Below are 25,755 nucleotides of genomic sequence, written 5' to 3' on the forward strand. Positions count from 1 at the left end.
CAAATGGGAAAGTGAGCAGAGGTGCAGCATATTCAAAATTGAAACATGCAGAGTTGCGCGTCTCTGCATCTTTTTTTCGGCTGTGTATTTTCATCCCACATGGAACATGTAACGAAATATGACGTGTGGCAGGTTGAGAGGGGCTGCCCAGGAAGCAGGGGTGCACCACTGTGCTGCAGCAACAAATGCTTATGTTTTTTCGCTTATCATGCCCGCCCGGCGGCCAACTGCAATCTTTTCCAGATTGAAAGCCATAATCCGGCAGCTCTACGACTGCTCTCTGACAGTGGATGCGCCCACAAAAGACTCATCCACACACACTCCAGCCAGCCAGAATATCGTCAAGGTGAAAGCTAACTTTTGGCGGTCAGTTTTGCCTAATTGAAGGGCAGCCGCGAACACCCAGCGCCCAGCTCGAAACAAAAAGACTGAGGAGAAATCTGTGCCGCAGTCTTGCACCGCAAGCGTCCCGGGTTTCTGATTCAGAAATTTACTCAAATTCAAAAGCATTTGCTTTTAATTAAAAATTTCCACTTGGTGAACTTTGGGGACCCGCTGGAAATTACTTATTCCCCCAACTACGAGTACTACAGATACCCAAGCAGAGGTTCCGCCTGTTCTCCTGTCCCACTGCGGAACATCATAGCACGCAGAAAAAATAGCAGTATTATATACATAATCAATTTGGCTTCGCAATTTTAATTACAATTTGTGGGCGTGGTCAGTGCACACACACACACACACACCCAGAGGGGGGGGCAAATGAAAGGCGATAGAGTGTGCAAATGGCTGCATAATGGAAATACTGCCAAGTCCCAGAACGCGGTAATGCCCCAATGCCAGTGCCACTACCACTGTCCCTTGCCCTCTGTGTGCCGTGTGCACTGATGTCATTCGGGGGCAAGTGACAGACAGTGTCTGCAAAAAGTTAATACACATGACGTGCAACAAATTATATTTATCGCGCATCGGAAAGCATCAAATTATGAGGGTACACCGCCCGACAGCCGCAACAGCAGCAGCAGCAGGGCTCTCCTTGTCGTGGTGCTCCTTGCCGCGGCTGTCGCTGCTGCAAATTGATGCTTAAGGACAATTTTCACTTCATTACGCGCTGGCTGTTGCCGCCGCTATCCTTCCTACCTTTTTTATAATGCAAACCCAATGGGTATCAAGGGTGTGATTGGCCAGAGTGCAAGGCATGCCACGGGCAGGTGGTATTCGGTTCTACAACAGAAAAAACGAAGACCCATATGTAGATACCTATCTTAAAGAGCTGTTTATAATCCTTACCCAAATTCTACACTCTAAGGTATCTCTTATTCGTTGCCTTGATGGAAGTCCTAATTATTTGGATTCTCTTTTCGCACGTAATGGAAATTTCTTCTCGCTCTCTCTGACTTTGACAGGATCGCCCGGCCGCAAAAGCAACAATTTTCACTCGAGTCTTGCTGATGCTTTTGCAGACTCGGAAAGCCTTGTAGCATGCATTACAGTAATAGCATCAGGAATAGAAATGGTGCAGTGGCAACCGCATCAGTTATTGCCAGCGTGAAATTACACATTGTGCCCCGAGGTGGCGATGGGGTTTTCACAATAATCTAATAAGGAAATATGTCAGAGCGTACATCCTGTATAGGTATATGCCCCGCGGCCATCCAACTTCCATAATTAATTGTGATTGATATAAGAAATTATTTGCGGGCGAGCAAACAGATGGGAGGTGGGAAGGCCAGACTGGGCGCCGCTAAGCTGAAAAGGCGGGATGAAAAATCTTTTTGGGGAAACTGTCCCAAAATAAAGCCTACACCCATGCGATTATGCTAGCATTTTGGGGGTAGAGTGATCCGCCGCACACCTGCACACGGCACACACAAATGGGACATCATAAAGAAACTCAATTTGTTACCGCTCGAGCGATTTGTTTGCCACGCAAATGAACAAATGGTGGAGGGACAACCAGGGGGACATAGCTAGTGCAAAGGTGTGAATGTGTCTGTGTGTGCCTGTGTGTATGTGGGTTCGTGTGTGTGTGTGTGTGCGGATGCGGATGCGGATGCGGATGCAGCAGAAAAAGGAAACAAACGGAAAGCAACGTCGGCCATTTTAATTTATGTCGGTTGGCAGCGCTCAGGCTAAGCTGCTTAACCGCCCTGCCGCCACCAGCAACGACAGAATGCTCCCAGCGCGAGCAGCAAAAAAGGCCGCGAAAAGGACTCGGGACTTGCCGCTGGAAAATAACCTTAAAATATAGCTGCTGGCTAAAACAATGGCTAAGAGCAGGACCTCACATGTGCGGGTGTGTATGCGGGGAAATAATTCGCTAGCAAATTGAAAATAAACGCTTGCCACCAACTATAAAACCCTCTGCACACTTTTTCCTCGTTTGTTCAAATGTTGAAATGAACATTTCTTTTGGTTTTGCTTTTTGTTCGTGTGCTTGCGTGGGCGGTGCTTTCTTTTCAACTAAATGGAATGCACATGCATACATACCAATGTACATATCTACATGCATAAAAGCCGAGTACTTTGTGGAGCTTCCTTTCACCTAAATTTGGCTAGCTTGTGAAAAAGATTTAGGTACAATCTGAAAGAGCTGCACTCCGTAGGCAAAGATATTTTATTTTATATTTATTTAAATCTCGTGGGCTATTTCATGAGTTTTCGAAAGGCTTGAACACACTTTATAAGCTCGATCTCAAACGCAATCGATTCGTTAGTGCCGTTTATCACTTTCGGGCGATGGCAAAAGCCATCAGAGCGTGTCACACAAATGAACATTAAGGCAGGGAAGTCGTCCAGCTTGATCTTGCGCAACATTTTGGCTGCCCTGCGTTCCACTTTTAACAAGCGATCGTACATCTCTTTTGCATGGCCTCGCTGTGTTACGTCCCAGCCATAGAGCAGAAAGTACTTGCTGAATATCTTCAAGATGTAGTCGTCTCTCATCACTTGGCTGCAAAAGATATTGGACCGAATACTCTGCCCATTGTACAAGAATATGGCCAGCACCTTTCTCTGCAACAAAAAAAGACCAAGGCAATATGTGCAATATATATTCTATTGATAACGAGTTCAAACCTGCGAAAATGGCTGCATTTTGATCTCATTCAGTGCATTCTTCAGTTTACCCATATAGAAGTTGGGATAAGGCTGCCCAAACTTAAGATTGTAGTTCGTTGTAAACTGCATGATGGCATCCATCTCTTTTTGTGCATAGCCTTCGATTAGACACCGACGCCTATAAGCAGAGCTCACGAGTGTATCACTCAAAGAGACATCCGCCGAATCGTTGATCAACGTCTCAGATTGTTGATTTGTACGCCGCTCCTCGGTCACGGTTATTTTCTTTTTGAAAAAGTTGAACAATCAATGCATAATTATGGGCCCAGAAACCTTTCCTACCTTAGTTATATTTTCTTCAGTGGAAGTGTTCATCTTCTTCTCATGCTCTTCACTCATGCTTTGTTCAGGTGTGGGTGGCACCTCAGCGGAGGTCTTGCAGTTGTTAGCCTGGTCTATCTCCATGGGTGTTTTCTTCATAAAACATTTTAAAAGTCAATGAAAGGGTACAAAATCCATTCTGAACTGAAATCTTTCTTACCTTGTAGTTATTTTCAGCCCTGTTTAATTGTCCAGAAGGTATCAAGCTCTAATTAGGTGTGTCCATGTTTATTCTTTTGTGTGATTTAACAAACTGTTTTAATCAGACGCAAAACTTTACTCCACCATAAAATTATGTTCTTTAACTATGAAAGAAAACACAAGGCAACTGTTTTAGGAGAATTGAAAGAGGGAAACAAAAATCAAATGTAAGGTCAAATCAACTGTCAATATTTTACAGAGAAAATGCCCAACAGAATGTGACACGAAAAGTTCGCTGCGATTTGTGTGCAAGAAAACAGGTGAAACTGAAACCGATTTGTAACTCCGGACAGGTCCAAGGGGGCTTCTTGGCCGTATTCCAATTGTCCTTCGCTTAGCCGCTTATCGCTGCCAAGTTTGTCCCTATTTTCCAGAGACGTTTCGTTTCTCCCTTTTCGTTGCTGGCCAACTTTTTCTCTGGGATTCTGTCAGTTGATATCGAAATGTCAGCGCAGGTCTCAGCGCAGTGAGGAGTGTGAGACGGAGAGCCTGTTGGCTGTTGGTCTGCCTGTTGGCCATCCCCGCGGGATGGGCTTAGCCCATTCAAAGTTGCAATTCCAATTTGTTTTGGCCCTTCAATTCCAGAAAGCAAAGATACTACTTACTCTTCTTAAGCAGAAACAATCCAGCTGGGATGATAATGAAGCGAACAAACTGATGGCAGCAGCAAGCAAGACTTCGAGTATTGCGAGTATTTGTTCAAGGAATTTCCAATTTAAAGTTGAAAATATATTGCATTCGAGGCTGAGTAAAAACGCAAACTAAATGGGAGAACAAATGGCTAAGCAGGATCTTGCTTGTGGGTCAGGACTCAAGACCACGCCCACTATGCTGGGGGGCTTCTCTCATTACCCACTCTCGCTCACACACAAACACATGAGCTGCCGGCAGCACTTAATTACGGAACGGTTTTTTGGGCATGAGCAGCAGCTGCGCTGCCTCTTCCGACTGACTGCAGGGGGGTTGTGGGGTGAAGAGGGGGGAGTGTGTGGATACCGCCTTGCCTTGCTTTTCTTGCTGCACCACCACGAGAGCCGACAGCAGCTGCGCCTTTTGCCTGCCATTTTGCTGTCAATTGCAACATGAATTGTGTGTGTGTGTTCGTGTTTGTGTGCCTGCGCATGTGTGTGTGTGTGTGCCAATGATGACGACACCATCGCCATACCCCTCTCTCCCTCGTGGCCTAATAGGTTTGCCTTTCTTTTACTTACCCTCGTAGCGAGTCCAATGCAGAAAATCCCCAGAATGTCGAAATTGAAAATTGAAAAAAATTTATTTGTGTCGGCGAATTTTTATGATATTATCAAAGTGAATATCGATATTATCTGTGACACAATAGACTAACAAACGCTGTAAATATAGTAACAGAATAAAAAAAGAACACCTCTAAATGAGGGTATTGTTGGCTTCGTCATGGATCAAATCTTTCCTTTCTGTTCTGTCGTGTGTTTTTTTTTTGCGCCCAGACATTTATACGTAAAGGCCGCTCCTTCCCCCGCACAGCATCTGGGCAACGATTTTGTTGCTTCTTTTTTGTTAGGTTTTTGCGTTTTAAAATTATTACATCTTATTTACAATGTGCGAGTTGTCGTTGTCGTCGTACTCGTTGCCATTGCCGTTTGCCGTTGCCGCCTTGAAGGAGTGCCAACGACAACATGTTGGCGTTGTTGCTGTCGCTGTCGCTGCCGCCTGCCGCCTGCTGCTGTTGCATGTTCTTGCTCTTGTGACAAAGAAATGTTGCAAATTAAGCGCTCGGCTGCGTGGGCTGTACAAAGTTTCAAGAGCGCTTCAGAGAACAACAACAAATGGAGCTGCAACAAAAAATTAAATAAAAATGTGCACGTTTCTTTGTGTATGGCGATATGTATGAGTTACTTACATACATACATTGCATATTGCATTATATGCAGACTTATTGTTCGTAATTGTATTCCAACATTTTGTACGTAATATTTCATTATGTTGCTGCACTTCCTGCACTCCCTGCGCCACATTTGCTGCTGCCACAACTGTAAATATGTCATCATTTTGCCGGGCACTTTAACCACAGAACTTTCCACCCTCAAGTGCGGGACTCGTTTTCAACTCGTTTGCTGGAAATTGGATTAAATTTGTACTTCTTCTTGGCACTTTTACGCGTATCCTTCAACGTCATCGTCATCATTATCAACTGCAACATTCTGCATGCTGAAGGCTCTCTGCGGGTACACTCCTCATTCTATGTGTCTCTGGCGCTGCTTGACCGCCATAAGTAGCCAGCTTTTCGAATGCCATAATTGCAACAGATACAAGGACAATATTCCCAGTCTGAATAAAAAAGGGAAAAGCAGAGAGTGACACCAAAAAAATTGTGTCTTGTGATTAATCAAAGGTTTCCTGGAGTCATTTAATAAATTCCAGAATATTTTTGCGGTAGTGAAATCAAAACAGAATTCATGGAAAAAGTAAAAGAATTGAATGCCAGTAACCCATGTAGTTCTTGAAAACTAAGCTGTGCCATCTTTGCCGCACTTTTGCAGCATAAGTCTCCTCCTACCAGCAAAACACAATTCAATTACACCAACGTATGAGCAAACCCTTGAAAGAGGTTTGATCAGACAACATTCCATTCCCTGATGCCATAATCGTGGTGCGCCGACTACCACTTTGGCCGTGTCCTGGCCAACGATAACGAGTTGAAGTTGGTCCAAATACATGTCCAGTTGGCATGCAAGTGGCAGCAGTGCTGCCTGTACAGTCCTGCACGGGGCGGCAATATCAGTAAGAATGCTGGTAATAATATTTGAGGTGCGCCGCCACAGCCACCGTATCCGCTGCACCGCCGGTTTCACGCTGTTTGCTTGGCTTGGCTCCTCCTCTCCATCCCCGGGGGGCGGCCTGTCCAAAGATGACCCAGAATGCAACTTGTGCAACTTGTGGGTTAGTTGCCTGGTTTTTTCTTACACATGTGTGTAAAGGTAAAGTACAGGCGAGCTGTACGTACGTGTGTCATGTGACTCGAGGCGAGGCAGCAATGTACTTACCACAAAATTCTGTAACTAAACGCACTCGCACAGACACAGACACAGACACAGACACAGGCACATGCAGATGGCGGTTGAGGTGGTGCTGGGGCGGTGGATTGGCCAGAGATAGATACAGGATACAACAGGACTACTTATGGAGAGCACTTGAGGCAGCACGCACACAGGTAAATGCTGTATGCAGCAAGCGCCATGCTCAACATGGCCACGATACGAGAATATCTTCCTGTTGGCAAGTTTTGTTCGCAATTTTCGAAGTATAGAGAGCTGGATAGAGGGAGCGGGTGCAGCGGAAAAGGACAGAGAACCCGCCCACAACATATTGTTACGGCAAACGGTAAAGTTCTTGGAACCAAAATTGTCACCGTTTCAGGTTTCAATGGTGCGCACATCGACAGCATAAACTTTAACCAAAATTTAAGTGGGCAGCCCAGGAGGGGCTTGTGGCTCGTGCCACAAGGGCTTGAATTTTAAATTCCTGTAAAATGTCCAATAATGAAAGGTCGTCCGGATTGGGTTACCTTCCCAGAACGGCAGATGGCCTTGAACATAAATGAATGCAAATTGGTTTCGATGGCAGAACGGGGAGATATTATTTAAAAATGCTAGGGAAAATCAGTTAACAAATCAAATTGGGTAATCTATCGATGGGTGGGGGACGAAGCTCGCTTCAACTTAATGCTAAGTGCACTTTTGGCTAATTTGGCAATCATTTGGGCACTCAGCCAGCCAATCAGTTAGTCAGTCAGTGAGTCAGTCACTCACTCAGACAGCCAGCCAATCAGCAGGAGCAAGAGGAGCATCAGGAGGAGTCGTAGTCGGCCTACGTTTGTGGCCCAGAAACAGCATCGTAATTGGATTACCGGCTGCTTGTTACACTCGCAATGGCCACGAGGATGAAACTCAATTGCAAAGCGCGTTCAGATTTGAGCGCTTGCTGTCGTTGTTTAATCAAGCGTCGCAAAATCAATAGGCCCATACAAACATTCTGGCTACAGTCCAGTCCGTATACGATGCGTATACGCAATTTGTGCCGTGCGAACGGGAGGTTGGTGTTGGGAGAACCATGTCTGGACGCACTTTGATAAAAACCGAACAGATAAATCAGCAATTGGTCGAGTTTGTGGCACTGAAAGTGTGTAGCACTTAGCAGCTTGTGTCATCTTAGGGCGGCTGCACACAGGAAAAACTGAAACCAATTGAAAACTAAGCCGAAACTCATTTATTTCTCGGCCAGAGTTGGCAAACAGCAGGCAGCAATCTCAATTTAAATAATAAAATATTTGAATGGATGGGTTGATCGATAAATATGAATTATGTTCCATGTGGAATTGGAATGAGAGGCAACAGACATTCTCACACACATTTAATTAGAGCAAACAGCACACTCTGAGGTTGACAGACGCCTTCCACTGAGGCTGAAGCCTGTTCAAGGCTGAATTGAGATGCCACTCCTAGAGAGTGCAACATGAGGCAGCAGAGAGCTGTTGAGCTGCAGAGCTGCAGAGCTGCAGCACTGGATATGTTCTTTATTTCGCTTTGCTTGCATAATTTTAGTACATCCATCCATTTGATAACGAAATAAATTGCTTTCAACGAATGTTCAGCAGTGCTTTGATTAATAGCCGGAGAGGAGAGCACACACACACACAGGAAATGGAAGTGGAAGTAAGACGAAGGGATGCCAGGGCGGCCAATGATTGGACTACCATTGCAAATCCTTCTTTACTTCAATGCCCTTGCTCTCTGTGTCCTTGGGTTCANCCTGCTCCCTTGGGTTCTTTCCTTGGTCCCCGGTTTCCCCCCCCCCCCCCCTCTCTCCCTGCTGCTGATGAGCGGACATTTACTTAAACGTTCTTGCTTCGGTTGCTCCTTCTCGGGTGTTCCTTCCTGTGTGTTTGCGCTGTACGAATTTAATTGAGTGCTAAATGGCACGTAAACTGATAGGTCAACACACACACACACTAGCAGCACACACCCCAAACACACACCCTGACATGCCCGCACAGTCAGGGCTTAGAGGCGTTGGGGCGCTGCATAGACAAACTTTCATTTGCTGGCCACATGTGTGTGCGTCCCAATCCAAATTCATGTCGTTCTGCCAAAGCCAAGGCGTCGTCAAGGACACACAAACACAAACACCCACACCCCACCACTCGCCTCTGTTCGAAAGGGAAACGTGGCCTAATGTTCATCAACGTTTCAACAAATCAGCAAACAGTTGCCAAATTGCGTGGGCCACAACATGGTAGGGAGGATGGATTGAGGTTGAGACATTCAATTAATTTCATTATAGACGAAACTTTTGCATCGAAGGATGTGTGCAGTGAGTGTCCTGCTGTGCTAGTTTTGCTTGCGGAATTCATTTTTACACTTTCTGATTTTAGCCCCCTCCCCGAGCCCTTTGAGAGCGTCGCATTAGCAGGACAATTTGTTGGGTAATCTCCTTGGGGGGGGGCACCAAGTTCAGGCCACATTTCCATTTCGGCTTTTGGCCTGGTAAAACTTTTTTGGCCCCGATAATCCAATGTTCGCAAGGGATAAACGAGAATTGTATCTGTGTGTGGACCGAGATAAACGTCAACACGTGCAAATAAAGCATTAAAAGAGCCACAGACGAGTATTAAAGCCAAGACAGGGGGAGAAACAGAGTGGGAGAGAGAGAGAGAGAGAGGGGGAAGAGATGTGTTGCGAATGGGGCGAAAGCCTTGACCGCAATGACTCAAATGACGAACGGCAAAGGGCATCCCGGCGAGAGTCAGAGCCGCAGCCATTCCACGCCCCATGCTCTGACTTGGCTCTGGCTTACGCAAACGAACACACACATGTGTGTGTGTGCACACCCACGTAGAAGGACGCACGTCTCAAGTTTATCAAAGGAAAAGGAATGGAAAGGAACGGCAAAAGGCGAGCAGAAAAACACCAAACACAAAAAGCTACAAATGGACGCTGCTCCAAAGGGAATGGAGCACAGGTCGGGCCACACTTAATTCATTCGTGATTTATATGAGTCGCTTTCGGGGACTTAAAATGTGGTTACAGCTTTCTGGCTTTGGCTTAGATTCTTGGCCTGGGCTTTGGCTCCGACTTTGGCTTTGGGTTTTGGTGGGTTTGGCTTTGGATTTTGGCTGCAACTAACAAAACTATGTGTGCGGTCTGCTCTGGGCGAAAGATTTGCCTGCGCTCAATTAAAAATTCCCCTTGAGCTGCTCAAAATTCAATTGGAATTCTAAAACCCAACCCCCCAAAGCCACCCCAGGCCACCCATCCTCGGGCCGAGAATTCACTTGCAGCCGAACAAAGTCGAGAAAGCCAGTATAACCGCTGATAAAATACATGCATACATAGAGACTTGGCTAAGCCTGTGAAAACAAGTTTTTTGGCTAGCTGGAAGGATAGAGGGATAACCGGATGGCTGGCAGCCTCCGTACGGCATTTTGTCACTTTGACAAAATTGTTTGGTAGTTTGGCTGGTAGCTGCCACGGCCACGAAGCTCTCAGCCTTGGTCTCAGCCTCAGCCTCAGCCTCAGATCCAGCCCCAAACCCAATCGCAGTCCCGAGCCCAAGCACCAACTTGTCGTTCAAGTGACATTCAATTATTATTTCAGCCAGGCTAGCTGCACAAACTTTGCCAACGAAACGAAACCAAACGAAACGAAACGGAACGAGTCTCTGCGACAAACTACAATATTGTTAGAATGTATTACAATCATGCTGGACGACAGTCAGGTCTGACAGTCAGAGCACACAGACAGACGGGAAAGCAGATAGTCGGAGAGGAGAGCAGCGTAGCGATCTCCTGACAGTTGGAGGGGCACATAATACGTATTTGCGCATTAAATTCAAAACTTTTCAAATAGTTTTGTGCCAAATAAAATCAAAACGAAATGTACAAGAAAAATAAAAGGCAATTGGTTCGGATATATGTAAGAGTTTGTATATAATAAGATGAAAATGAAAACTTTGAAATTGCATTTTGCAAGCGAAATGCTGCTACACAGTGCCACGACGACTCATTCCCTATTTTTGGGCTTAGACAGGCGTTCTAACTGATTAAACCAGAGCTCTGGCAGGAGTTTCTTCTGAAAGTTTTGCCTAAAAGAGAAAAAGATATTTTTTATACCTGCAGAAATGCTGCTGAATAGCCTTATAGCTCCTTTCTTTTGGACAAGGACTGTCAATGATAAGTGCAAGAAGTGTTTGTTGTTCACTTTTCCCAACTCTTGTTGATGCAAATTAGTTGTTTGTTTTTTAACTGCTGATAGAGGAATCTCTGAAGGGCTTTTTGATTGACTTTCTGGCATTCACAGCTTTGGGAATGTCACAGTATAAATATGACAGAATGTTAGGCTAAGTGGCTGTTGGCAGCCTCTCGGGATTGTCTGATAATCACGTCTCGTACGTACTTAAATAAATCTCTGAAGGGTTCGCTGCTAAAGCTGTAATCCAAATGTTTGGCATTGTGTAAAAAAATAACTTAAATGTTGAAAAGTTTCTGCTCGATTTTCACAACAATTTTACACACCCCGCACGCTGGCAGGAGCGGCGTAGGTGAATCCTGAATGCCAAATGAAAATGTAAATGTAAATGCGAGTTGCAGTTTGCATCTGAAGTTGGAGCTTGAGTTCTTTCAGCCGGATAACTTGTAATTTGGACAGGGCAAAGAGGGCAGGACCAGCAGTAGCAGCAGCAGGAATCCCACAACCAAAAAGCAGGCAGCTTAAAATTAATGACAGCAACGTAAATGTCAGCGAGGAATGAAAAACAAGAGCGCGGAAGGCGAGGCACAACTTTTAGCCAGCCGCAACGTGTGGCCAAAAACAATACTAAAGCCGAGTGAAGGATGACATGGATGTGGTGCCTGAGCTGAGCGGAGCGGAGTTGAGTTGCCTGCGATGCATGGTTTCCGGTTTTTGTTCACGCGCTGGTATTTGCTGCCACGCCCTGCCCTGTAACTGCCACCGTTGCGTGCGCTAGTGTCACATATGCACATTTTATTTATAAACTTGCAGCAAAGTGGAGAATAAAAAGCAGTCAACTTCTCGGAATGCCATGCCACCTCAACAGGCAGGCAGCCCAGCCAGCCCTCTCAGCCCTCGGGCCATGCCACGCCACCCACTTCGGACGTTGCATGCGCCCGCGATAAAGCCCGTAAAATGCTTATCACGGCCCAGCCGGATGTGCACAGTGTCAAGCAGCCGCGGCAAAGCGTTTTTATATCCGCTGCGATGTGTATACGATAGTTTAATGCATAATTGAAAAGCACGCAGAGTGGAACAATAGACCAAACGGGGGGAGTTGTTTGCCAGCCAGCTGCACTGAGCAGCAGCAAGGCCATTTAACCCGTTTCCGAACGGTCCACTCCATTGGGAGCGAGGGTGGAGCGCAGTGAAAATATTCGTTGAAAAATACTGCACCATAAATTGGCTGCCATGGCATAAACATTTCTGAATAGATTAGTCGAACTCATGCTTGACCAGGACGAAGCCACTAAAAGTGGAAAAGGGAAAAGCAAAGCAGAAGCGAGGAAAGACAGTTTATGGGCAATACAAAGGAATGCACACTCCTCCCTTAAAGTATCTTAAAGACTTCTACAACTCCCAAGTGAGTGATGGATTTATGAGAGATTTATTTATATTTTGAGCAGAAACCACTTAAGACTTTTTGGCACAAAGTTACTTGAAAAAGCCACCGAATATTTTGCTTGTGCTGTTCTATTCTAAGAATATATTCAAATAAATAGAACGGGACACTTGAGAACCTCTTAGTGTTAGGTGGCATTGGGTTTCTTTTGCACTTCAAGTACAAGGAGGCTTACAGGAGAAGGCGCAGCAGCAGAGTGAGAGTAAATCACAAATTAAAAGCAATCAACATATTTGTTCTATTTCGCACTTGTTTGCACTTGATAATGGGAATTATTTAACATTTATCGGCTCAATTGAGCACGAAACAAATGCTGTTAATGAACTGTATGATTGATTTGGTTTCTCCTGAAAGAAGTCCCTTTAAAGTGCGCTATCAGAGGGTGGAGGCAGCATGACGGAAGTTGGAAGGAAGGAAGCGAAGCCTGTAAGCTTGGATGAAAGAAAGCGAGGCAATTGTGGCCTAATTGAATGGCGCTTAGCCGCAGTCAAATCGCTGCTTTATGTCGCTCTTCAATTGCACTTTTGCGGGTGCAAGTGGCAAGGAGCAAGTGGCTGGCTGCCACACAGCGCTCCTTTGGCACAAACAAAACGCATTCAACAAAATGTAAAAATACTGCCAAAGTATGCAAAGCTGCTCGTAAAAACACTCAAAAACTACGTGCATGGAGCTTAAAGGCAGAGGCTGCCTGCTGCAGTAAGGAGTCGTTCTTCGTCCTGCGTCCTTGAGCTTCTATTTGTCCCACGCTCTCCCGCTCTCCCGCTCTCTGTCTCTCAATGTCTGTAGATGTGTGTGTGCCTGGAGCTTGGTAGTTGCTTAGCTGCTTCCGGCCGCCTCTTGCCAAGCCCCATGACCGGTTTCCTTCCTGAAAATCCATCAACGCTAATTTTGCATATTTCAGTTTCCATTTTTTTGTGATTCTATCCACCCCCTCTCTCCGTCTTACACGATTTACTTCCTTCTCGCTCACTCTTTCCGCCTGCCACTGCTTTTCCTGCTGCTTCTGCTCATCCGCCCATCGCCTGTGCACTTTATTCGCCTTTGTTTGGCTAAGCCGGCTTCTGACTTGTGTTTTTACAGCCTGAGCCCCCAAAGATATTTAAGCTATGAAGTGGCTGGGAGGAGCGACAGCAGAGTCACAGCGAGAGCACAGGGTCATATGCGAGAGAGAGAGAGAGAGAGTCTGTCTTCACTGTGTCTGTGCCCCATGATGATGAATTATGTGGGCCACGTACGTTATTAATAATTCCTGTGCTGTCAACAAATACATTGTCTTGTGGCACACACACACAGCCCATTGCTGGTGTTGCTGCTGCTTCCCACGCTGCTCCCCCACATTGCGTATGCGTGATATGTTGCTGCCCCTCGGAAATATATAGATAAATGGAGATAGCGAAATGCGGTACCCAAATTTATTGGCCTTCTTGTTGTGCAACATCCCAAACCGCAGCCACCGAATTTGAATGGTGAGGGAGCAGACCATCTGTTTGCATCTTTCATACATACATCAGAGATGTATTACATCAGTGGGAATCAACACATCCACTGAATCTAAGCTGTTTGTTTGCACATTGTAAGCTGACGAGTGGAGTACCAAAGTTAATTGCTTGAAAAATGCTACTCAATCAATTACGAGGACACGAGGATCCGCCAAGGGCGGAGGGCGAATGGCAGGAAGAGCTGTAAACTGCGCACTGTGCATACACATGTAATTGATACATGTCCTTGTGCTGAGGTCCGTCAAGGTGTTGTGGGAGGGGTGGGTACAAATGCTTTACACCTGCCAACTGGAGAGTAGATACTTTTCGGGGTATATTGTATTCGCTCGAATGTTGCCCAAGGGACTAAATGGTTCAAGGGTTATGCCAAACATTGTCTGCCTGCTCTCATTGCGATGCATGAAGTTAAAGCTCGAAGGAGCCATATTACAGGGTACAGGCAACTCCCGACTATCTATATTTATTTCCCGTTTTGTTTGATCTGCCCGACCTCGCGTTCAACATTCATCGTTCAAATGGAGTGCCAATGGATCGACCACTCAACGAGTGTGTACTGTTGCCACTTCATTTCGCCAATTAAGCGATATACTCCCAAAGAAATCTGGGTTGGGAAATTGGCAAATGGCAGCACAGACTATTCATCCTGCCGAGCAATCAATTTATTAATGACCTCTGACCTGCTACGGGGAAATTAGCTAATTATTTGGTGGCCGGCAGTTTGATGTTTAAATATTTCATACGCCTCGACTGACACCGACCGGGACTTTGTGTGTGTGCTGGGCATAGAGTGGGTGGAATGTGGAATCACAGATGTCTGTGCGATTTCCCCCGACTCTACTCGAGCATCGACCAAACACTGCAGCATTAATTAAATATTTATGCACAAACATGTTCCCTGTTCAGGGGCCAAACAGAGCGCAACAAATAAAGACGGTCGAGAGAAAGCTGAAGCCGGTCAATTTCTGTGTCTGTTACGGCACGCTGACTCGACTCAAGCAACGTACTCCGGAGTCCTAGAAATACTCCTTGAACTCCTGCCCGTACTCGTACATAATTTGCTTTTATTTACCCCCCATCTCTATGTGTGTGTGTGTGTGTGTGTCGTATTGTTCAAAGTACAAATTTAACATGTAAGCTGAAGACAATGCAATAAAGTTGAAATTAGTTCGGGCCATAATTTCAGGTGAACATCCGGAGGCAATGCAAACTGGCTCATCCGGTTGTCAGTACAATTGGCTGACAATTGTCCTGCTGCTGGCCCTCGTAATGTCCTACAGTCAACAATGCACAGCCGCATTGCCACCTCAGTTGCCAGGGGCAGCTGCAACAGCAGCAGCGGCCAGTGAAAGTGCAACTGCCACGGCCACATCGAGAAAGCGTTGCTCTGCGGTCGCCAGCTGCCGCCAAGCCGCAAGCCACGGCAACACTCAGACCCAGGCTCAATCCCAGGCCAAACGCCACTGTCACAGATGATCGAATGGAGGCAACAAAGGCGAACAGCAGCAGCAACCACAACTATATAGCGTAATGTAAGGAGACACATGAAATGTGTAAAGCGTGCAAGTGAGTATAAGCGAGTCTCCGAGTGAATGGGCAATTGAGTGTTTGCTATTCCGTCATAAGTGTGTCAGTTTTAAACTATGTAGAAAGAACTCAAAGTGGAAGAGTGGCAACCGAAGCACTCAGCATTTGCTACACAATGTGGCACAATGGCGTAGTATTTGCAACTATAAAAACTCTACATTAAAATCTGCATTCCCCAAGAGACAAACAATCAGAAGATAGCTCCAAAATCTTTGACTTTCAGCATATTTTTCAACCGTCATTGAAATCTGTTAATTAAAATATAATTAGCCAAGCGAGGGGGATTAATTCTGAATTCCCTTTCCATTTGCCACCGCCATTGTAAAGCATTGTAAGCGTCTATATAAATATGTGTATGTGTGTAAGCCAATAGATTACCGTTTAATGTGTATGTTTAAACAGCAAAAAAAGAGAAAACAGAAATCAAAACTAACCATAGTGGTGGGTGGGAGTGGAGTGTAAATAACAAACTTAAACGTAATTGCAGCATTGCATAAATGCAGAGAGGCAAACAGAATGTATCACAAAAGTACGATAGGAGTGAGTAATCTCTGGCCAGCGGCGTGGACTCTTTTTAATATATTAATGAATAATCAAATAATGTGCAGAAGCTCCATATTCCATAATTAGATAAAAACGTAGCCTTGTCTGCCTGCCAGCAGACAGCAGCAGCAGCAGCAGCAGCAGCATCGAGCCATAAAACATTCAATTTGATGCCATATCAATATCATGCAAATATTTGCACTGCGCAATTTTCCGCCAACACAAATGTAAATTCAATTTACCCCTCCCTCAAACAAAAACTAAAAGGCAGAAAATGAAAGCAAATCCATTTATTTATTTCTTATTACAACGGCATTTAGTGTCACTATTCAATAATTTCACGAGGTTCTACAGTGAGGTGAAAACATTTGATTTCAGTTCCAAAAATGCAGAGAGAGAATTTTTCAATGTTTTCTTCGATAATATTGGCAGCTTAAAAGTTTATTTAATTTCCGTTTCCAACTTTAATTACATTTTTATGTCTCTATTAGACGGCCGATTCCATGAATAATCATGTTTCATAATTATTTAAAAAATTCAGATAATTACATCGACTGACACAAATGCCGGCAAAGCATATAAGTATGCCATAACGTAACAAAACTCCCCTGGTCCCCCTATCAAATTGCATAAATTGATTGTATTAAGCAATGATACTCCAACTATGTGAAATGTGGATGAAAAAAGAATATACAATTTCGATTGGTGGTGCAAAAAATGTTGCAATAAAAATCCGATTGACACACACACAACATATAATAAGTTTCATAATTGTTATAATTAAAAAACAACAATTTCGCTGCCCTTAACAGGGGATAAATCAAACACAATTTGTTAGCCAAATCAAGCAATAACCAAACTCCAAACTGGCCATCATAAAAACCCATTAAGATCGTTTGGCCAATTAAAATGTACGCCACTGATGTGTGTTTGCTTCCCATCTACTTTTTATACTGAAACATAATTCCAAATTATGCATTTCCATTGTGTTTTCTGCGGCCGTAGAAGGACAGAACAAATTATATTAATTTCATTTAAGCTGTAAAAATAATGTTAGTCGTAAGCCGATTTAATATATGTGTGAGTGTGTTTTATCGGGCAAATTGTATCATAAATGTTAATGGACATTCCCCCCATATATGCCAGTAAAGCAGTTGCACAGGATTCATATTCATATTAATGGGAGAAGTGATCCATAGCGCAGATCTTCCAGTCTGTCTGTCTGTATCAATAACCGAAGCTAGCATTTCCCTCGAAATACATTTGTAAATACCAAACCATTCTTATCGCAGTTTTCCTGTCAACCTGCCGGTTTTCGGGTACTGTTTTATCCATCCGAAACTGCAGCAAACCAATCAAAAAGATACGCATACACAGATGGCCAACAGCTACACATAGAGATTTGAGTTAAGTGTGAATAAATACATATGCCAGCCAGCCAGCCAACTTGTAATTCTGAAATGGTAATGCCATAAGCCCGCAGGCATTTGCCGTAAACATTTCGAGCGCAGTACATAAATCTATGTAATCGTAGGACATCAACTAAGTAATTCCTGTATATTAAAGTTAATTAGAGAGAGCCGATAACTATGCATTTAGCCCCCCAGGCACACCATACTGCATAGTTGAATAGTTTTAATAAAACAATCGAACTGTATAAAACGATGATAAAAACCCACTACTTTTAACTGTTGAATTAACTACGAGTTGTACTAAGCGGCAGACTAGTCGAATGGATGTTTTTGCAAGGGCAGAACGTCAGGCACGTACGTGTTTGACATTATATAAAAACATAGCAAAGCATTACAATTACAAACAAATAGCAATAATAACTAAAGAACACAATTGTTGTTTGTCGCCAGAGAGAGAGAGAAAAAAAACAACAACCAACAGCGAACAGGACAACAGCGAAATGAGATACGATTAAAATTTTTTATTTAAAAAGTAAGTCAATCGTGGCGTTTTTATTCGGAGGATTAGCCGCTCCAGATGGGCTCCGGGGGGGAGTGTGGGTGGCTTCGCTATGAACTGTTGAATTATTTATGCAAACTACAAAGGAATACAACAGCTGGCCTGGCCCTCCCATCCCACCATCCAACACTCAGCGACAGCTCCAAGAAATGAAAAATAAGCTGCAACGTATGCGTGTGTCACATGTAATCGCTGGATTATGGACAGCTTGGGCCAGGAGAGCAGGCGAGCAGGAGCTGTGAAAGGAACTCCTCCGGCTGTGGGGCTGGTGTTGAAAACTGGGTCAGCAAATAAATCGAAAAGGCTTAAAACAAGAGAAGGAAAAACCATAGAACAGCTATGGACAGCCATAGCTTATGCGACCCGAACAGATTGCTCCCGGGCAGAGGGTATGCAAAGGCTATGGGCAGAGGGCATGGAATGAGTAAGTATTTGCACGGATGTGAGTTATACAACAATTTGCATTTGATGTCCTTGCGATGTGTTGTAAAAACAAAGAACATGCATCAGTCTCTAATTGCTCTCAGGGCAAATTAAGTGAAAGGACACACCGGTAACTTGTCACATTGTGAAATTTACTTGCAATTTATGTTTCATTTTAAGTTCCTTTTATTTAAGTTTAGTTATTTTAAGTTCCTTTCATTTAAGTTTACAGTCCACCAATAATTATTGGTTAATCCCCTACCTACCTACACTTCTAATTACTCATGTTCTGTATTCTGTTTGGGCATTTTCAGCTCATCAACCATTCTGGGGAAAACTTTGATAATCCATGAACCGCAACCGCAGTCAAATGCCAATCGAAGTGCACTGTGGTCCCAGCTCATTAATTAGGAGTTGCGTTTGGGTTTCCTGACTACTGCCAGATGGAGGAATGCAACTGTAATTCTATTAAAAATGGGCCACAAAATCCCAGATTATCCGCATGCATGTCTGCCCCGAAATTCGGAATAACAATAATAATGTTGCGACGGCGCTACCACACATTGACCGCATACATCCAGACCAATCTAGCCAGTCCAATCATAATCATAGTACCAATTGAACGAACCATTCGGGAAAGTTGAGGTTGCAAACAATCTGGAACAAGGCGAAGAGAGAGAGGGACTGGGCGAAAGCGAAGGCTGTTCCTGAAGGCCATTCGCCACTGCGTTGGCATAAAAATATTTATACGCTCGCTTGAGTTCAAATTGATGCGCGCTGCTTACGAGTATGCAAATTTTTGGTTGTCTAAGCAACCGCAGTGCCAAGCTGTTGTTGTATGCTCGAAGAGGGAGCGGGAGCGGGAGCTGTAGCTGTAGCTGGACCTGAACCGACCCGGACATGGGCATGTAATTTGGCCTGATAGATTCTACTTAATGGCATGGCATTAGACACATTTGTTGCCTGTCCTGCCCCACATGCCGCAGGAACAGCAACAGCGACAGCAACAGAAAGCGAAACATCAGCAGCCACGGCCTAGGCCTGGGCCTGGAAATCGATTTGAACTCATCGGGGCATTGAAAATCAGTTTTGAATGGGCTTTAATCCCGCACCGTCCCACGGAACTCAAATTTTCGCTTTCGCATTTCCATTTGACAAAACATTTCGCACACACACACAAGCGCGTTCGTCCGCATTCTTTCCCAGCATTTTCCGCTAATTTGACTGTAAATTTAGATGGCATCTACATGTAATCCACACAGAATTCCTCGAATGACAAATGCATGCATCAGCGGGTGGGGCACGAGTTAGTACTGAAGCAACCCATTGGGCATGCCCTCTGCACGCACGCAGGACCATGTGTGTGTGTTTGCATCTGACGAATACGAGCTGCGAAGGAGTAGCATCGTTTCCCGCAAATTCCTCGCTATATTGGATCCTAATGGGAAACTGATTCCCAAGAAAAACGAAAATCCATTAAAGAACTAACGGAAAACATGTTGATTAATTGGAGGCTTGATTTAATTACAAAAATCCATCGGAATATATATATTTTTTATCAGTTGAGAACTGTTGTTAATTATAATGAGAATAAGCTACCACAAACTCTTTACTTTTCAAAGCCATTATTACCCGAGATCACACTATGGAAGTGGTTATTTGTAGAGCATCTAAATGCGTTTAGCCATTATGCTCTCACATATGTATGCAAATACATATATCGTACGTACATATATATAAGTAATGGCATTTTCTGGCTCCTGCATTGTCAACGGGTGTTTGCATTCTGAGGGCGTGGTCATGGCCAGTGTGGCAGGCCAGGCATAAACTGGCCGCTACAGCAACCGCAGAAAATGCCAGTTGAATTATAGACCATTTGAATGAAATTATTTTAATTGCGTAAATCACTTTGCAGCCAAACCAGAAATTCAACAATGCTGCGGTGGGCGGTGCACTGCAGGATGGGCCAACGGCAGAGGCAGCGCCTGTGCCCATGGCGTAGGGTGGTTGAAGTAAAATGTGGCTCACTTATTGGCCCAATCTCATTTAATGCTCGCCACTTTTGCGGCCAACAGAGCAGAAATACTCTCGCAGTGGAAGAGGCTGGAACAGCAGAAGTAAAATGGGTAAGGGGAGCGTGGAAATACTCGAAAATTTAACCAACATATTTCTGTTTGCATATTTGCACTCCATTCCCAGATAATTGTTTTCGCTAGGTCGACAATAGAAATAAATTCTGGCAACAATTGCCACAGCCAGAGCCATCCCTGGGGAGCGATGGTTACGAGAGTGTGTGAGTATGTGAGTGGGCCACTTGTAATTGCAACTATAATTTGTACAAATTATCGCCAATTTTATGAATGCATTTCATTTTGGCAGACCCGCGCGGCTCGCCCACCGATGCTCAATTCGTATGGAAAGTAACACACGGCGTATGCGTGATATCAATATAAACACATTTTGCATTCAGGGCAATCCTTGAAGCGGCGATAAATGCAATGTTTCCATAATTTATGAATCACCCCGGACAGATGGGGCAAATATTTGCCAGCACTTTTCGTGCATTCCCCGAATAGAGCGAAATAAAGCAGAAGTGGTGGGGGGGAGGAACCTAACAGATGTCGCATAAACTTTAAACTCCAACAGGATCTAACCCTGCAGCCAGCTGCTCTCCGACTCGCCAATACAGAGAGTGCTACACATACACAGAAACACACAAACACTTTGACAAACCCACTCGAAATCTCCCAAGCACCACCCACAGCCGTACACGCTTCAATGGTCTTGGCAGCAGTTCCAGTTCCAACTTCATTTCCCCATTCCTGGTTGTGGTCTGTTCGGTGTAAGTGTTTGGATGGCAGGAAAATTTTGTTTGACTCTCAAGTGGTTATTGTTGTCAGACCCGTCATAATGCAGACACTGGCGATGCGATGCGATGCGTCGGTATCGCGATGATGCGAGATATGCGATACGTGTCATGATAAATGATGGCGCTCCGTCCCTAAATAAGGCTTAGTGCCAGCAGCGTAAGTATGACTATGAACTATGAACTTATGGCATATTTGCTCGCCTTCAGCAGCAATCAACGCACTTAGCGTTGAGTGGGATTAATCTGGTCGGGGAAGTGATTTCAATGCGGGTCTGAGAGCTACTTGTCGTCGTGACACGACCGAAGCCCAACCACTTGCAGGATCAGCGATAACAGGTCGTCGTCCGTGCTGTCCCACATATGCAAGCAGAACTTGTGCGAACATGAACTTCGTTCCACTTCCGGCAGCTGGTTGTGAGGCTCACAGTCCCGGCAACATCCTGGTGAAATCAGCCTATAATATGTATATAAAAAGTAGTGTTGCAATGTATACAATATAAATATTGTATTTGTTTGATCCACTACAAAAAGAAGAGAGAATGGAACAAACCATTTGAATTAACATATGTACAAACATGCTCCGTGGCGACACCACATTGAGTTCGTGTATATTTGAAACTAAATGAAATGAAATTTCAAGATATGGCAGCTCTATGTTCCTTCTAAACGTTTCCTACCTTGCGTGTGTGAGCCGGTTGGATAAAATGATTTGATTGTATGCGTTGTATAAGACGCACACAAACTCACACAAGAAGTTTTATCGTATATACGATTTAGAACATATTCTATAAAATTCACCCAGCTCACGCCATCTACAGGAACCATCTACAGACTCAAAAGAATGTTATGGCTATTCATATCCTTATCCTTTTACAATTTCGGCCAAACAACGGCAGATCGCCAAATATTTATTTCTAGCTTTGTGTATATTAATGGATACCCTCTTTTGGTAGCAATCGATTGGCAGGATAACCGGTAACTTAAAGAAATTCCACAACTGGATCAGCCCTTAAATAATCGAAAGAAAGGCTTACGAAAATTTAAAAACAAATCGTCATTCAAATGGCCACCTGGCGGCTTCTTTGTTGCTTTTTATCAGAACCATCGATGTATCATCGCAGCTAGCTTCTGTCAGACACCATTAGTGTTGACGATATGTCTGTTTCCTGTCGATGGGGCTTTGTTTTGCTTGCAACACTTCACTATATTTCACAAATTTATTGGGAAAACAATTAAAATAAGATAAGCGAGTCATTAGAAGAAATCAATCTTCTAAAGAATTGATTATTCTACTATATTCTATTAAATATTCAGCGTTGAGAGTGTAACCTTGCAGGTAATATTGATCAGAATATCAAAATCGAGCAAAATTGATTTTCATCGGTATATTTTGAGCATAGTAATGTATATTTCGGTATACTTCTGAGGGTTACACGGTATATTTGATTGATAAAAATGCGGTCACACTGCAAAAAGAGCACGCCGCAATATTCAATGTAGTACAAAGTTTTAACTTTATTGTAAAAGCAAAAACAAAAGGACAATTTACCATCAAATACCTAAGTAAGCCGATGAACAGTCACGAAGGATGCCGCTGCATGTCAGTTGCAATACGATTACCAGGCAAAACGTGCCTAACAGACAGCACGCTGAGGGTAAGGACAATGTCCTGTATAGTTAGAGTCCATCAAGGACCTTAAGGACTGCAGGAGATGGCGGTTTAAAGCAATTTTAACCACCTTGAATCAAACCAGTTCAGATAAGATACTTTAAAATATTGATGGTATTATCGGATAGCCCCAAAAGTATGCTACATGTTTTATTAGTACAACAACTTGGTTCAATTCATATTTGTACAAAAATGGTAGTATTTATTATGTATACTAATCTTAACGTACGCATTAATCCGACTCGGTCTGATTGTCAGATTGCAAATCGGCCACTTCGACTCCTGATCCTTGTAGTCCTTCTACTTCTGATCGCAGGCCACGTAGGAGTCGCTTATGTTGGACAAGGTATAGTCTTGGTTGCCGGGAACAACGACCCGCCAGCCCTCCTCGATCTTTCGCAGTAAAAAAAGGTGAATTTACTGGACATGGTTTAGTTCAATGGGCCATTTGTGTATAGGAGAGCGGGCGATCCTCATCCTTCAGCTCTGTGAATACGAAAGCTGTTACGAATTTCTGAAAACACAAAACCAGAACAGTTCAAAAAGAAGCTGCTGGAAGAGTCAATATACACCTTACCGTCTCACAGTATCGCTTGACATCGCCAGTACGAATCCTTGCTTATGTCCTGGGTCGCTGTCTGCGAGCTGGCATCGCTTATTTATGGGAAAGCAGACCAGATCGGCGGCGGCCTTTATGCGTATCTTAAGTATATCGGCAGACTGGCTTTGCGACACCAAGGTCTCTTGAAGATCTTGCTCAGAAAACACTGCAGCCAATAGGCATCGATCGGGATATGCATGATGCGATATTTGCTGGCAGCCTCTTCAATGGCCAACTGTGGAGGAAGATACACATAAGATTGACCATCAATTTCATATTTTGATGCGTACCGCTGACACACTCACATTCTCTGCGTGTCGCGAATCACTGCGCGTCTGTTCTTCCTCATCTGGAACATAATCGTCACGTGTCTTGCTGCACTAGAATATAATTCTAAAAACACAAACAACTGATTACATTTGCAAAATAATTATCAAAATGATAGAACAGACCGCATGGGTGACAGAATACTTGCCGTGCTGTCTGTTAGGCATGTTTCGCCTGGTAATCGTATTGCGATTGAAATGCAGCTGCATCCTCCGTGACTGTTCATCGGTTGAGTTAAGTATTTGATGGTAAATTGTCCTTTTTTTTTGCTTTACAATAAAGTTGAAACTTTGTGTATTAAACATTGCGGAATGTTCTTTTTGCAGTGTGACCGCATTTTCATCGATCAAATATTTCGCGTAACCCTCAGAAGTATACCGAAATATACATTCTCTTGTTGAACATGTTCTCAACACTGAACATTTAATTTTATAAGATAGAATAATCAACTTTTAGTTAGTTTGTTAGTTGTAAGGCCTCGCCTTTGTTATTTTAATTGATGGCCCCATAAATTTGTGAAATACGCCGTTGTTTATATTTCTTGCTAATCAGTGCTGCAAACAAAAAGAGCCCTATCGATAGGAAACGACATATCGAGTGTATCGTAATGTCTGACAAAAACTCGCCGCGTTGTGGTACCGATGCAATTCAAATAAAATAACCATAATAAAAAGCCAGCCAATCCGTTTTTTGTTTTGTATGTTTTATGACTCTTTTTCTGGCTCCTTTTTACTGCTCTCCCCTGCCCCAGCATCACAAAGAAACCAAAGACCACCCAATATTAGTGTGATTCCAATGCCAGAGAGTGCAGTGAGTGGCTCTTGGCATACCAGCACGCCTAAAAGAAACTATCAGCAAACAATTAGTCATGCCCATAACAATTTACGGCAGTGGGGCACATACAGACAGCACATAGTTGGACGCGGCAGTCAACACAACGCAGGTGAGGGTCTGCTCGGTCATTTGCAGTGCTTTAAGGAAACAGCGCAGATTACAGACATTGCACAACACCATCAGGACTAAAGGTAGAAGCCTCAGCAAACCAAATTCTGAACATAAACTTAGTTTATAACTATTTTTAAGACACATCTAATATGCTTACCCAAATACGAGGAATCTGAAAAGTTTGATCCGCCTGAATCTGGAAAATACATCAGCTTCTGGGCGCTTAGGTGGCTGGGCAGCTTACCAAAAAAGCTACCACCGGCTGCACAAGCGCCAGCCACTAAGCTATAGCGGTAGTTGGCCAAAGATTCCATTTATTTCAAATATGTGTAAATTATAAACAAATACAAATTAGAAACAGCTGTTGCCAACCAGTATGACTGCGGAGCTATCGTTTAAATATACCGTCTGATCCACAAAAATATACCGAAATATACCCTTTAGTTTTCTTAAGTTCGCATGGCGCCAAGCTTTCCATTCAAATAAAATTCGGAAACCACCCTGTCTGATCTTAGATGGACGTGGACCGGGCCTTGCTCGATCTGGACACTCGTCAATTAAATCGAACAAAGTATCTTTGCTAATTGCACGTTGTATTTCAGTGTTTTTTGTTTCTTTATCTTCTCCTCGAACTCTTCTTACTACTACTATATATGTACATAAATAATACAAATGTTCTTGTATCTCTCAAAAACAACTCAATTCACATGCATGCTGAACAAAGTACTTCGAATAGATACATTTAGCAGTACATTTAGAGTAGACAAAGCAAAATCCTAATGCTGGATGGCTGTACAAACGATTAAATTTCAAACGTTTACACATTTATTTATTGAATTGGAAATTGCTTAAATGTTTTTGTTTTTGCATTTCATTTTCATTTCGGTTTCGTTTCGTTTCATTGCTTTGCTTTACTTGATCGTTTTTAACTACAATTGTTGCTATCGTATATTTAATTATATATATAATTAAATATAATTATATATATATTTCATACTTTTAACATAATACTTAG

At 43.7% G+C, this 25,755-nt stretch overlaps 3 protein-coding genes and 1 long non-coding RNA gene across 7 annotated transcripts in view; 1 reads left to right on the plus strand and 3 right to left on the minus strand.

Annotated features, from left to right (window-relative positions):
* LOC117579581 (junctional adhesion molecule A) overlaps positions 1–19,859 on the plus strand; it is a 96,834-nt gene extending 76,975 nt beyond the window's left edge. The window contains exons 7-8 of one of the 3 annotated variants that reach the window (XR_004573503.1): positions 14,974–15,371; positions 18,644–19,859. Coding sequence is in view for 2 of the 3 variants with exons in the window: in XM_034265508.1 (XP_034121399.1) it covers positions 14,974–15,281 (308 nt within the window). In the remaining variant the exon portion in view is untranslated. Of the gene's footprint in view, positions 1–14,973; positions 16,612–18,643 lie in introns of those variants that run through there. The other 2 variants (XM_034265508.1, XM_034265509.1) reach the window with 2 other exon arrangements.
* LOC117579583 (FAS-associated factor 1-like) lies at positions 2,616–4,922 on the minus strand. Its single transcript, XM_034265510.1, has 5 exons — positions 4,854–4,922; positions 3,602–3,746; positions 3,403–3,534; positions 3,079–3,345; positions 2,616–3,015 (listed from the first exon to the last, which is right to left on the minus strand). The coding sequence occupies exons 3-5, from the start codon at positions 3,523–3,525 to the stop codon at positions 2,647–2,649; spliced, it is 759 nt and encodes a 252-aa protein (XP_034121401.1). The 5' UTR covers positions 3,526–3,534; positions 3,602–3,746; positions 4,854–4,922; the 3' UTR covers positions 2,616–2,646.
* Positions 19,860–23,006: 3,147 nt separating the features above from the next.
* LOC117580249 lies at positions 23,007–24,122 on the minus strand. 2 transcript variants are annotated; one of them, XR_004573554.1, is made up of 4 exons: positions 23,921–24,122; positions 23,774–23,861; positions 23,445–23,703; positions 23,007–23,353 (listed from the first exon to the last, which is right to left on the minus strand). It is a non-coding gene; the product is annotated as an uncharacterized LOC117580249 (long non-coding RNA). The 2 variants fall into 2 exon arrangements; XR_004573553.1 differs by having other exon boundaries at positions 23,007–23,381.
* Positions 24,123–24,482: 360 nt separating this feature from the next.
* On the minus strand, positions 24,483–25,114 carry LOC117580247. The gene is made up of 3 exons (XM_034266670.1): positions 24,898–25,114; positions 24,699–24,844; positions 24,483–24,643 (listed from the first exon to the last, which is right to left on the minus strand). Exons 1-3 carry the CDS (start codon positions 25,052–25,054, stop codon positions 24,500–24,502), a joined length of 447 nt encoding a protein of 148 aa, XP_034122561.1. The 5' UTR covers positions 25,055–25,114; the 3' UTR covers positions 24,483–24,499.
* Between the last annotated feature and the right edge of the window lie 641 nt (positions 25,115–25,755).

This window comes from Drosophila guanche, unplaced genomic scaffold (assembly GCF_900245975.1).
Source record: "Drosophila guanche unplaced genomic scaffold, DGUA_6, whole genome shotgun sequence".
Lineage (NCBI taxonomy): Eukaryota > Metazoa > Arthropoda > Insecta > Diptera > Drosophilidae > Drosophila > Drosophila guanche.